Source organism: Onychostoma macrolepis, chromosome 04 (assembly GCF_012432095.1).
Source record: "Onychostoma macrolepis isolate SWU-2019 chromosome 04, ASM1243209v1, whole genome shotgun sequence".
Lineage (NCBI taxonomy): Eukaryota > Metazoa > Chordata > Actinopteri > Cypriniformes > Cyprinidae > Onychostoma > Onychostoma macrolepis.
The window spans coordinates 20700061-20714211 of NC_081158.1; the positions used below are offsets into that span (position 1 = coordinate 20700061).

General features: G+C 37.9%; 2 protein-coding genes and 1 long non-coding RNA gene across 5 annotated transcripts in view; 1 reads left to right on the top strand and 2 right to left on the bottom strand.

Moving 5' to 3' along the window:
- Positions 1 to 10069, top strand: part of ppfia2 (PTPRF interacting protein alpha 2) — a 187544-nt gene extending 177475 nt beyond the window's left edge. Inside the window, exons 33-34 of the mRNA XM_058773057.1 lie at positions 6540 to 6620; positions 8026 to 10069. Of these exons, the coding sequence (XP_058629040.1) occupies positions 6540 to 6598 (59 nt within the window). The 3' untranslated portion in view covers positions 6599 to 6620; positions 8026 to 10069. The remainder of the gene's footprint in view (positions 1 to 6539; positions 6621 to 8025) is intronic.
- On the bottom strand, positions 405 to 6529 carry LOC131538908 (uncharacterized). The gene is made up of 3 exons (XR_009270742.1): positions 5383 to 6529; positions 5239 to 5292; positions 405 to 5038 (listed from the first exon to the last, which is right to left on the bottom strand). It is a non-coding gene; the product is annotated as an uncharacterized LOC131538908 (long non-coding RNA).
- A 149-nt stretch (positions 10070 to 10218) lies between the features above and the next one.
- acss3 (acyl-CoA synthetase short chain family member 3) overlaps positions 10219 to 14151 on the bottom strand; it is a 108132-nt gene continuing 104199 nt past the window's right edge. For all 3 annotated transcript variants that reach the window (XM_058773047.1, XM_058773046.1, XM_058773048.1), the window contains 4 exons: positions 12134 to 12256; positions 11918 to 12017; positions 10791 to 10966; positions 10219 to 10629 (listed from right to left, as the gene is read on the bottom strand). In XM_058773047.1, the coding sequence (XP_058629030.1) occupies positions 10546 to 10629; positions 10791 to 10966; positions 11918 to 12017; positions 12134 to 12256 (483 nt within the window). In that variant the 3' untranslated portion in view covers positions 10219 to 10545. The remainder of the gene's footprint in view (positions 10630 to 10790; positions 10967 to 11917; positions 12018 to 12133; positions 12257 to 14151) is intronic.

The following is a 14151-nucleotide window of genomic DNA, read 5'->3' on the forward strand; positions in this document are numbered from 1 at the left end:
GTGTACTCGTACCCCCTTGAGTGGTCTCAATGTGTCCCACCCTTTCTTAACTGTCAGATATAACCAGCAGGTGGATGCAAAGAGAGATTTGGAGCGGCCTTGCGCCAAGCGATTAGGATCCTGGCCTTTTGCAGACATCAGACTCGAGAGATGTGGCGGTCATTGCGTATCAGCAATAAACACAGTTGATTATCAAAACAGTAAAGCAGGGACAGGAATTCACATGGAAAGATTTAAAATCATGATTGCGATTTCACTTTTTAACGTTAGTTAGTGTGTAATGTTGCTGTTTGAGCATAAACAATATCTGCAAAGTTACGATGCTGAAAGTTCAATGCAAACGGAGATATCGTCTTTTAAAATTATGGCAGTTTAATGCCTACAAAAACGGCTCGTAGGGAATATAATGGGTTACTTCCCGGGTTTGTGACGTCACAAACCCTGATAAACCCTGCCCCCAGGAACATGCAGCAAAGGGGGCAGGGCCATGCTGCGCTGCTTTAGAGAAGAGGAAGCGATTCTCTTCTAACGATTCTAATGGATTCAGAAGTTTCAAAATCAGTGTTGTAAAGCAGAGGTTCTTAATCCTGTTCCTCACTTCCCCCTGCTCTGCATCTCTTTCCAACAATGAACTGCTCCAATTATACACTTTGTGTATAGACAGATATTTTTCACATAGCTATGAGAAGCGTTAAACATGGAGGCTCATGCGGTTGCCGTGTTGTATTAAAGCTTTAATCAGGATAAAACCGTATATTAAAAGCTAACATAAGCAGTAGCATTTGTGAAAAGTCAATGACTTGGAATTAGTGCTGCTTTTGTTGTTGGAGGAGGACAGGCTTCATGGTTTGCATCCTGTGTGTTGTGTCAGTACTAAGGAGCAGTGTTGGGTAAGCTACTTTCAAAAAGTAATTAATTACAATTACATCATCAATATTGTGTTTAAATTACTTTACTAATTACTCTGTCTGACAAGTAATTTAGTTACTCAATAAGTAACTTAATTATTCAAATCACTAATTAGGCTACATCTTAAACTCCCTATAAACCTAGACAATAGACAATTATTCTTTCAATTTGAGTCAAACATAGAATAGTTTAGCCTTTTAGCTTTAAAACAACTGTAAAGGCCTTTCCACACTAAGCGCGATGCGAAAAAGTGAGGTGAATCGCCCGCAAATGTTGCATTCACACCTGCACCTGTTGGTGGTGCTGACCAACAATGCATCTTTTGCATCACTGAATGTGATCTAAAATGGATTTTGATTCTGTAATAGGCAGACATGCACTCTTTGTATGTTTTATAATGGACTGATTGATACCTGCTTGTCATGTGTCATAACCATCTTTTATTGTTAAAAAAAAAATCCATGAGCTGCATAAAAACATAATTATGAAGATCATATATTTTCTGTATATGTCTATTTGCTTTCATATTTCATGTGTAGAACATTTTTTATCTTTTTTTTATATACGGAAGGGCAAGAGATATGATTACATGATTGACAGGTCTAGAGTGAACAAGCTCTGACTCGTGCTCGCGAAGATAATGGACGGTGCTCTTCAGATAACATAATTCAGTGGAGAATTAATAGAAATGTTATTCTGTATAAAGAACATGTGAGAATCGTCTGTTCTTAAATACTAACAAGAACTCAGCATTCACTCTCTTCTCTCTTGCGGAAAAAGTCCTCTACTTCTGTGTTTTTACGCTCATGCTCAATACACTCTTTTGAGCTTTTAGCGCCACCGCGTCGACCTTTTGGGTAACAGCAGTTGCTCTGGCCACGTGATGTAATGATCAAATCTTGTTGGATGGCATGTGTTTTCGCTTTGCGAAACTGAAAAGATTTGTCGGACTGTTGGGAAAACATTTTTTCCGCATTTTCGGTGCACGAATGCGGTCTATGCGGTCATTTTCGCGGCCTATGTGGAAGTATCCATAGAAGTCTGATGTTTCGCTTTTTTGCACTCAGTGTGGAAAGGCCTTAATACTTAAACATTTTTTATAAAAAAATTTAACCTTCTTTAAATAGAAATACTCTGCAAAATATCTGAGTAACAAAAAATCTTAAGAAAAGTTAAACAATACATTTCAGTTTGGCAAGATGTTCAGGAAAAGCCCAACTTGTAAAATCCGTACAGGTTTATGTAAAAATAACACGTTAACTAATGTAGGTAAGAATAAATTACAGAAATGATCTCTGCTGAATAAAGCCGCGTCAGATCGCGCTGTTCTTCTGAGGTAAATTCCGGCTTATTCCTCATAGCAGGTAATCTTTCAAAAACTATGAAAATTAGATGAATCTAGAATTAGTTTTTTAAATAAATTTTTTTGTATCTAGGGGAGGCATTTGCGTGCAGGTGACTGCATATAATGAGCTCAGATACGTGACAGACTATCTCAGTTTCATAGGGATTACATAATTAGAGAATATCCGTTTTCGATTTGAATTTGTTCATTTAAAATTAGACAAAGTTGCTCACAGAGATCTAGACGGCAGAAAGAACACCCTTTGTTTTGTTTATTTTACAAAAGCACAATGTTTTTTTGTTATTGTCAGTGTACACACATAAAAGTAGGCCCTTTTTAGATTCGATTGAGTTTAGTCTTATCTGTATCTGAGTATTTAATGTTTCTCTGTGAATCAGGAAAAACTGAAAGTGAACGCGCTGGCGCGCAGAGGGTTAAAGACACTGCTTTCAATTTTATCTTTAGATGGTAAATTTAGATTTCAAATTCAATATTGATTTTAGAATGGTTGAAATTATTTACAGTATGTAATGCAAGTACTTTATAATTAACTGTAATGCAATTACCTAAAAATGAACAGTAATCCCTTACTTAACTTTTTCAGTGGACAAGTGATTTAATTGCAGTAAAGCGTTACTTAGTAACTCATTACACCCAACACTGCTAAGGAGGAGTAACAAGCGAGTAATGCTATATGGGTGAAGTATTTGACATCAGCATCTGACCAAGTGTAAGTATTAGCTTGTAACAGCATGGGGCTGTTGTTAAGGTATTCGTTATGGTAGTGCAGTATTTTTTGTTGTTGTTATTTTTGTGGGAACAGTTTGGTTATTTATGGAGTAACATATACTGTACATGACTGAGTTGGTTGACATGCCATGCGAGTAGGGATGGGCGATACCTTATAATTTGCGATATACTGGTACAAATTCTCCCCACGATAAGAATTAGTCTTTCTGTGATAATAAGGATAAAGTGTAGTTGTTGACATATTTCTGTGTGTGACATGGCAGAAGGCAGACGTAAAATTGAGGAGGAGGAGTTTATCGCTAAATGAGCAGCTCCTTCAACAATCCGGAACTGGTTTGGTCAACTGGTGTGACAAAGAATCGGTCTGAATAAATGTACTACAGTAGAATGTGTGCGATACAGTTTAAAATCTGTTGTCCAAGAAAGATATCATTTATTGACATGATTTTTCTCCAAATTAACTTAACATAATCGAGTTTCTTTTTGTGACCAGACGTGGTTTCATATTACATATACAGTGCTAAAGGCTATGTCTATTAGCATTGCATTATAAATATACTTTCCTTAGGGAAAAAATACCCAAGATTGCTTGAACACAGATAAGCCATATATTTTGTGTAATTGTATGTTTATTGTCTTCAGGTTTCATCAGTTAAAATTTGTCTAGCTCCGTTGTGTGTCAGTAGTATTACCGTATTGACCCGAATATAAGACAATGTTTTTTTCTTTGAAATATATCTGAAAAAACGCGGTCGTCTTATATTCGGGGTCTAGACTTTGACATGTCAATAATACACCCACAACAATAGGTGGCGCCAAAAATGCATAAAACGAGTGTGCCGTGAAATATGTAATGTAATGTGTGTTGTAAAGAACGTGAGTGAAAACACTTACAGCGGCATGAGTCGTGACTGTCATGTTAGTCTGATGAGAACAAACTTCCTGTGTAAGTGATTTTAAAACATAAGACAGTACCCAGATTTGAAGACTACAATAAGATTTAACTTCTACTGATAATAAAATTTTGGTAGGCTACTATGAGATGGATAGCCTAAATGTTATATAATTCAGATGGGCTACCTGTTATTTCAGTGGTATATCAAAAAGTGTATATTTTTCAATGTCATTGTTGGTACATTTTACCAGTATTTACCATACTTTCAAAACAAAAATTTAAATAGGAAAAATATGCAATTTGAAAATAATTTAAGAAAAAATGTGTTTTACAGAGAGAAAAAAAGATTTGGTTTTCAAAAAGCCTTTTTCCAAAAGGTACATCTGGAAAAAGGGGGGTCGTCTTATATTCGCGACAATACGGTACTTGTGCTATGGATATGTTGAGTTTCTGCGCAAGGGCGCCCTTCGGCTTCCAGTATGAATTAAACAGTCACTGCATTACATGTGTACTCAATAACGCTCACAACACCCTGTTTGGGGTAAAAATAGGAAAGATCATTCTTTTGTCTAAAGGAACAGGATTCCCTGAATTATTGTCATTGATATGGTTATCGCAATATATTTTGAAGCCCATATCGGCCATCCCTACCTGTGACAGTGTATGTGCGGTCTGGGAGTTGGCTACGTCCCATAGTCAGATGGTGAATGGATGTTTGAAGTAGTTGAGATGATGTATGTAAAGTAACCTTGATTGTCAGATAACGGGAGTGTGGTATGTCACCAAATTTATGTTCTTGCAGTAGCATGGAGCAGATGTAGTGGGAATGATTTAGGGAGCAGTGGCAGTGCTAAATATATTTATTAGATGTGGTAGTTTTTGTTTCTTGATTGATGTAGTATTTATTTGTTGAGATGGTGACTTGAGAAAGCTGGTTGGAAATGTGTGCCGAGATTGTGGAATGGACTGGCTGGAATGCATTGTGTAGCTGTCTTAGATCTCAGAAATCAGACACAGTTTGTTTGGAGACAGCATTTGTGAGGGAAAATGTTGCTCCATTGAAGTCCCTGGCAAGGAGGGGAGTCAGCACAGATCCTTGAGGAAGTCCAGGGGTTAGCTGGTGTGCAAGCTTCCAGGATCTGGCAGAAAGGTAGAAGAAAACTTAGTGAGCAGTAGCGCAGGTGTAAGCTAGTTAGCGTTTGGCTGGGTTGTGCCAAGTAATGTAATTGGTGCGATTAAGTGCCAATTAGTGGAAAGCGGTTTGGTTGAGTTGTGTGACTTGTTTTGTGTAAGACAGGCACCGCTTAGCAGTAGTAGTAGCAAAGTTGTGTGCGAATACCGTGCCAGGTGTTGTAGTGAAGGAGCTTGCTGGAGATCAGGAGTTGTCCATGGCCTGAATGCGAGATGAAGTAGTTGAGGTGTTTGTAGCAGTGAAAGGGAAGTGGCAACAGAAGGAATGAAGTAGTGAAGAAAAAGAGAGTACTGTGCTGCATCCGCTCCTTGTCGCCGTGCAGTTAGAGTCGAGCAGGTCTTTACACGAGCCAGTCTTCACACGATGGCTGCCGCTCCAAGGAAAAGGACTGCTTACATAGCTCCTTCTCTGCCATCCACAGCTGACGCCTCTCTGCAATTAACCAATCGCAAGCTATGCGCAAAGTCATATGACGCTCTGCACAGCTTCTTCTCGTTACCAATTACAAACCTTGACACCTATGCAACTGTCTCCACCTCCTCTCTACTGACAACCAATCCAGCTAACCTCATGTGACCAATGCCGTCGCTAATACTATTCTTGCCACACTGTTCAGTAAACCAGTACGTTCATCATTGTGAGCTCAGTATGTGCCGTAATCTCATGTTCACAGATGACTTCTATTCATGTTCCCCTTTAACACCTTTCCCCAGTGTTGCTGGATCTTCCTCTACTCTGTGTGTGGATATTAACCGCTTACACACCTTACTGACAGACTAACTAACAGTCTCATTGTGCTGTACTCGTTTCTGCTGACCCCATCTTACAAAACACATTAAGCAAGCATGCAGGAAACCCTGTATGCAAACTCCAATTATGTGGGAGGGATTCAACTTCTCCACAATCATCTATATAATTCTTTTCGGTCATTGGGATTGAATATTCTTCATTTCAAAGTAACTCCAATACAATAAATACCTACTTACACAAATCAAACCATTTCTCTTAATTCATCCTACATGGCATAAACAGCCTTTTCTACAGCTACTTTGATTTTCCTGACCCCCCCAAACTACTTGCAAGCATGTCATATCTCTCCCTCATTCACACAGAGAGACAGACACACAGAGGCAACCAGGGAACTAGGCCATAATAGAGTGACTCTGATAACTTCCAAGGGGTCTGCCTTCAATTTCTTTACAATAACACTCAAAAAACTAAATCACACTATTGCCCACCGAACCACCAAGTCCACTTGAATTACAGGAATATACATACAGTACAAAGTTCCATGTTGAACATCTGAATTACACATCTGGAAAACACACGTCACTCCATTCACTGCATTAACAAAACTCCACAGCCACTTTAACACACATGGATGGATGGATATACGGATAAATGACTCCCAAATGATTCACTCACTGCATATCTTTCTTTCCATACAGTTGGACCATCGGCGGTACAGCGTCTGGACAGCTCCACTGTGAGGACCTACTCTTGCTGAGAGAACATCAATACTATAAGCTGTGAGTCTCATACCTATGCTAAACTAAACTCCTTTTCAGCCTTATGTTCGCTGCACCTCTCCTCTGCTGTATCATCTTGAAAACAAAGCAGTTCTTTCAATAAACAACACTTAAGTCAACTATAGTCACTCAATCAAATACATTTGCTCAACAGCATTTACACTATTCACACTGAAATGATCAGACGAGCCACTTCTGCAGGCCAACAGCCATTACATTACGCTGTTATTACATGCAGCTACAACACTACTCGCAATGCTACAACTCATCTAGACAGCTTTGCACATACATTACAAACATACAAACTACGATGCATATTAAGAGTATTATGTTTGCTCCAACAATACATGAATTAGATGAAAACAAACCCTAGAGCTGCTCTTTGAATGACAAATGAAAAAACGATCCAACCCATCAAACCAACCTCTCTAATAATTCAGAATGGTAACAATCATTACTGTCCAATTTTGGCTAACCACAATACTTAATGCAATTGGGAAACAAGCCCCTTTATCATAAAATTCTAGGGCTGCACAATTAATCGAATGCGATTGTCATGCACATCTCGTCAGTAAAGCCGGTTCTGTGATAAGTAGTAAATCTCCATCACCAGCTTTCAGATGAAGCAGCATTTACTACACAGAGCCATAGTTCTCTTACAAGCTACTCAAAAAAAAAAAAAAAGTAAAAAAAAAATCCCACACGATATAATCATACAATTATGAAATCGAAGAAATCATTCGCGATAATGACAGCTGTTTGCGTAGCTTCTCAGTGAACTACAGCTCTGTAGAGTAAATGCTACTCCATCTTTGAAATAATGTGGCTTCTTACACAGAATAAGCGAGAGTGCCCTCTGGCCTTCCGATAGAGATTTACTACTGATCACAGAACCGTGCTTCACTGAAAGATTCGCATGACAATCACAGCTTCTGTCTAATCGCAATTACCATTTCACTTCGATTTATCGTAACAAACCCTTCATTTCCACCCAACTACAGCACAAATCCACACTTGTGTGCATATCACAACGGCTCATTCGCAGAGCTAGCCTGACAATCCATCTCCATGGGTGGCCACTGCAAGTGCTATCACGTAACACAAACAGTTGTGCTTTGTGCAATGACGGGACAGTTTTACACCCGTGACTTGCAAAAGCACATTTTGCTATGCCTCGACATGTTGCCTTGTCGTAGCAAAGCAAGACAGGCTAAAGACAATGCAACATTCTAACAATCAAATCCCCTTTCAAGCAAAAAGCTTACAGTCTCAACTAATCACCACATCTTACCTTCTACTAATCCCACAACTTTTCACTTCTAATTACTAGCCTTGCCTGTTTCATAGACACATAAACCGCTTCTACAACATCATCTGATCTTCTCTTCTGTTTCACGTCTTTCAGACTCGTACCTTAAAGATGGCCTGAACAAACAATTCCGACGAGTCACACTGCCAAGAGAACAACAGAAGCCCGCGGAGGACAGGGCGAGGAGGCGGGGGACCCAGGCGTCCGCCGCAGGCGCCGACACGCTCTCACTCTTTCTGTCTTTCACGCCACGCGGCTCCTTCGGCTTAAGTACTGTGTATTTCTTCTACAGGGGATGTGTAGGTTCAACTGTAAATCACTATAAATAAAGCTGTTTTATATATAAATATATATAAATAAATATATATGCATACACACACATCTGTATAAAAAGATCACACGTTCAGAGTTTGTGCACATTGTGTCCTTTAACGTCATGGTTTTAAACGATGCTGCTGTTCTAATTTTTCCACTACGACCCAGAGACACTTTGGACATGCTGTTACTTTTTAGTCATTCAGTCATGCGTTTTGAGGCCTGTCGTGGTCTGCCGATTGGAAGCCCCTCGACCAAAAGCTACATGTACCCATCACAGTCTACGTCACGCCAGTTACTCGCTCGTACCCCTACGGAGCCCCCTATATCTGCTCCAGGTGCAGGTCTGACCTAAACCTGAAAGAAACACACCTACTCAACAAATACGTCAAGTGTAGGATTTGGTGAAATGGCATTCGCAGTCCTTTCACATATTAGCCTACGATGTGAAAAATATTTATCATGAACTGAAATAATATCACCTGTTCATCGTTAATTCATAAACTGGATCTTGAAAAGCAAGTAGCTACTACATACAAGATCAGAATGTCATTTTGCAATGAATTTTGAGAAACAACCACTCCTGAAAGATACTACAGAAAAACAATTCTTACAGCACTGATGCTTTCAGGAGCCTTAATACCTATTTTTCATCCATTTGACATTCATTTATTTGTTCATCAAACAATCTGTTCAAACACGTGCTTAAAATCTTTAGGGGGTTTGCAACAATGCTCGCCAATTGATCCTTCACGGTAAGGCGTATTGAAGAACACGAGTAATTGGATATTCTCTCATGTGTACGCTCGCATTTCTTATTGTTTGGTTAAAGAACGTAAAACGCCAATTGTTTCCCGTCGTGAGTAGCACAAAATTGTACCGCCGGAGCACGGTGCGTATTCGTTGTGACGTGGACCGCTCGTCTCGGAGTACGAAACACAAATCTGTCGCTGCGCCTGTTGCCGATAGGCTGGCCTCGTCTTGAGAGCGTCCGACCGCCTTTCGTTAGAACAAATCGCTAAAGGACAGGCTTAGCTCGTAGTGAACGTAGACTTACTTGCTGTGACTTACTTTGGTGTAAAAATGTTTCTGTTCGAGACGCGGGGGACGTCTGTTGTACAGCCCTCCACCTCCCGTCTTTCGGTTCTATCAGACACTTCGACGGTTTGTACGTCCCTGTTTTGCACGCGCAGAGAATCATTTTATTTTGTGTCCATTTTTTTATTTATTACTGATTGTATTTTGGTCAAAACTATGTGGTGATCAAACAACTTTTCATTGTCAATAAAAAATTACAGTCAAATAGGTTTGCTTTAGAACAATCATTGTCACAATGTTTTTACAATGCATCTCCTCGAGCTGACGCTACACTACATGACATTACATTTCACCTTCATTGACTGAGTCATAGTTTAGTGTGTTGCAAGGTCAATCTCACAGAAACTGTCAACAGTGTGTCCGGGTTATATATAACAATCAGAATTTAATGCTGGGTACACACCGCAAGATAATCGGGCTCATTTTGGGCCGATTTCTCCCCTTCCGACAATCCTAGGTAATGTCCCAATTATCTTGGTGGTTCTAAAGATTATCTTGTGGTGTGAGGTGTGTTAAGAGTGACTGAATCTGCTCGGAAGAACGTCGGAGGTGCCCCGATCGCGAATACATGTTGTCATAAATCCTGATGTGTGGCGGGACACCCTGAGGACACCACACACTATAAGAGCAAAACGGTTAAATCTACGATTTTTGGTTCTCATGTTTGTGGTCTGTCACATTTTGAAGATCTTAGTGTGTACCCAGCATAAGACAATGCAACCAAATTTTATAATAACTACACAACTACTTTTTTTCCTTTAGCTGTCAAACTCTAAAATGTGAAAATCTCAAAATCTTTAAAATTCAAACATTTAAACACTGACACAATTGTTGGTGCTTTGACAGTTTAGGTACAAAAAAAATTATGCTACAATATAAAAACAGCCTTCATTTTATTTTCCTTTCCTTTTTGATCTTGGGGGTGAAATTAATATGAACCAGACATATTTTTTTAACATTCACCTATTCAAAATCATCCAAGTTGACTACTGCTCATATTTGGTCCAAGTTATACAAAAACATAAGTGCAAATTATCATGTTTGTACACATTACATTACTAATAAAAAAATATTGTGTTCTAATCAGGGGTACATTCTAATAGGAACCATATTTCTCTATGGCATATCTTCACAGAATCTTGCATGTTGGAGTGAACAGAGAGTGAGTGTGTGCGCTTGCACATAGGCACATCTGGTTGTAAATTATTTACCAGGTTCTTTCACAGTTTTTCTAAGCACCTTCTCAATGTCCTTAAAGACCCCAGGGTCCTCTATGGTGGGACTGATCTATGAATTCAAAATCAGAAACATCCAAATTAGAAACTTCTGCTTCACTATGATTTTTGAACTGAAGCTGAAGATTTGCAGCTGTCCTTACGGCAAATTCCACATAACACAAATATTTATTAACAGTTATCATTAGGGGAAAAAAACTATTTAGAAAGTACCTTATAAGGCTTGTGGTTCACCAGGTTAGCGAGAGACGATCGTGGAATTTTTCCTGAGCGGGTTTTGGGAAGAGCTTTGACAAAGACAATCTTCTTGAAAGCCGCCACCGGCCCGATGGTGTCCCGCACCACTTTCACCATCTCGTTTACCAGCACATCCTCTCTCTTTTGACAGTCTGCAAACAAGCAAGTACATAAACAAATATACATGCCCTAAGGTGCATTTTTCTTTGTGCGTTTAAGGCACTTTAGACAAAATAAATACAGACACTGGCATCCCTTTACTTCATTCACATGTATGGTGTTTACAAGTCAAACCTGAAGGTAGTCTAAATCTACATTCCCATGCCCACATTCTGTTACAACACTTCACTTAGAATTTCAGTAATTCAGTATTTTTTTTTACTAAACATTACGATTAAAAAAAAAAAAAAAAAGATGCTCAACAATGCTGCATTTATTTGATCTAAAAAATAATCCAGCGTTGAAAACTATAATCAAAACACTAACAAGTATGCAAAGCCATGGATTTTCAGCATCATTACTCCATTCTTCAGTGTCATGTGTGTGTATGTATGTATATGTGTATGTATGTGTGTATATATATATATAATCAATTATTATCACAATTGTGTCAGTCTCCACAAAAATAATAAGCAGAAAAAAATTGTTTTCAACATTAGTAATAAGAACCATTATTAACAACAAAGCAACAAAAATAACTGAGAACCAAATCATCATATTAGAATGATTCAGAAGGATCATGTGATACTGAAGACTGGAGTAATGAAAATACATTACATTTTAAAACATAATTTAACATGCATCATAGTCAAGTCAAGTCACCTTTATTTATATAGCGCTTTTACAATACAGATTGTGTCAAAGCACTTAACAGTATCAAATTGGAGAATAGTGTGTCAGTAATGTATAATGATAAGATTAAACACTCAATTTTCAGTTAAAGGCATTTCATTATTGAATTCAGAGATGTCATTGTCTAGCTCAGTTTAGTTTAAATAGTATCTGTGCAATCCAATCGGCGATAATCGCTAGAAATTAAGTGTCCCCAATAGTCAAATTAATATGTATATATATATATATATATCCCTTTCTCCATTCCTTACCATTTCGGAGCACACACAAAGCCAGTGGAATGTGTCCCTTCAGGGGGTCCTCCAGCCCCACCACAGCACAGTCCACCACAGCAGGGTGAAGCAGGACAGACTGAAGGACAAACACACACACAACATATGATTTCTTTGGTAAAGCAATTAAGATGCTTGAGATTATTGATATTATTATTATTTGTGTCATGATTGAGATGCTCCCTCTCCTCGCACCTCTTCGAGGGCACCGGTGGACAGCCTGTGACCCGCCACGTTGATGACGTCATCAGACCGAGACATGATGTACAAGAAGCCTTCCTCGTCCACAAAACCTGCGTCCATGGTGTCATAGTAACCCTAGGAGGGAGTGCAATAAAAACACTTTAGGAATACACATTTGTGAGTTTAAACACAGTTCAGATGCCAGTATAAAAGCAGCCGATATGTAATGTTAGAACCACTAGATGGTGCTGCAGCACAAAAACACAAATTATAACTTGCTATGCAGTCCAAAAATAAGACCATTTTGTCATTTATATATATATATATATATATATATATATATATATATATATATATATATATATATATATATATATATATATATACACACACACACACACACATATATATATATATATATATATATATATATATATATATATATATATATATATATATATACACATATACACACATACAATAGATTTTATAAGCGGTCGATCATGTCTATTAAACTATCCACAAACAAAGACATTTTACCAAAATGTGTTTACTTTCACAACCTGTCTTACAATAAAGATTGATTACATTATATTTTTGTACACTACTAATCAAAAGTTTGGAGTAATTAAGCGTGGGGGGGGGGGATATATGTTGTTGTTATAAACCAACACTTGCTGCAGAAATAAAGGTATTCAAATAAAATAATGGAACTAAAATGTTTAATACAATGCCTTAAAAACATATTAACTCAAAGATTAAAGTCAGTTAATTTTTCACCCAAACCTTGCATACAGTATGACTTTACTAATAATTACTATCTACAGTAGTGTACATGCTAATATGGACTTTTATGATGGTGTGCCATCCTTTTTAAAACCTCAGATCTTCAGTTCCCCTTCGCTGTAACTAACTGCACAAAAAATAGCACTATATCATTCAAAAAATATATTCAGTGATAAACATCCTTTAAACTTTTCCGTTGTCATTACAATCAGCACGTGGTTTGAATGCAGCCAGCAGCAGCTGAGATGTAATTATCAAACGCACATGCTGAGCACCTTCCTGTGAAGGGATTATGACTGTCCTGCCTGATTATTATCAAAAGGAACAGATATAGTGAGCCTAATCAAAGGGTCTCGACACGCCCACGGACCGTCTAATGCAGAACTGGAAGGCGCCTGTCGGAATCACAAATCAGACAGCTGTGCGACTTTCATTTGTCTGGGATGATATTATTACAAGCACATTCACAGCTTTTGATTGAGGCACAAGTGAACTACATGGGCTGAAAACAAATTGCATTATGCAGTAGTGCTGATGTATATGACAGTAATCACCGTTTCAATTTAGTAATTACTGTATGATCACAAAGGCACAAACTTTTCATTCTAGTAGGGGCATTTTTTCTGTATTTGGTCATTGTCACAAAATGTTATTTGAACACATCAGTTTTTTTGGTGCTCCCTGCCCCTGATATGAAAACCAATCAAATTGTGGCTGCTGTCTTAAAATCAGAAGGGCACTTCTTCACTAGAATAAATGGACAAAACTATTCTGAAAGTCCAAATTCTGGCCAAATTAGTGATACTAAATGCTACTTTACAACCACAGAAATTAAGGAAGCTAAGTTATAACCATGTTTTGTTTCACACATGCATGTACGCTACCGCTCAAAAGTTTCAAACAATGAATGTTTTTGAAAGAGGTTTCTAAGGTTCACCAAGGCTGTATTTATTTTTTTTTATTATCATCATTACTATTATTTTATTATTATTATTATTATTATTATGTTGAAAACCATTGTGCCGTTTAATATTTTTGTGGAAATTGATACATTTTTATGATTCTTGAATGAACCAAGTTAAATAATCCGCATTTATATTCAATTCAATTCAATACAATCAATTTAATATCCTTGTTACAGAAAAATAAAAATACATTTTACAAACTTGAGTTTACTTTAGTTTCCACAGAAAACAGAATTTTTGAATGATTTCTAAAGGATCATGTGACACTAAAAATTCAAC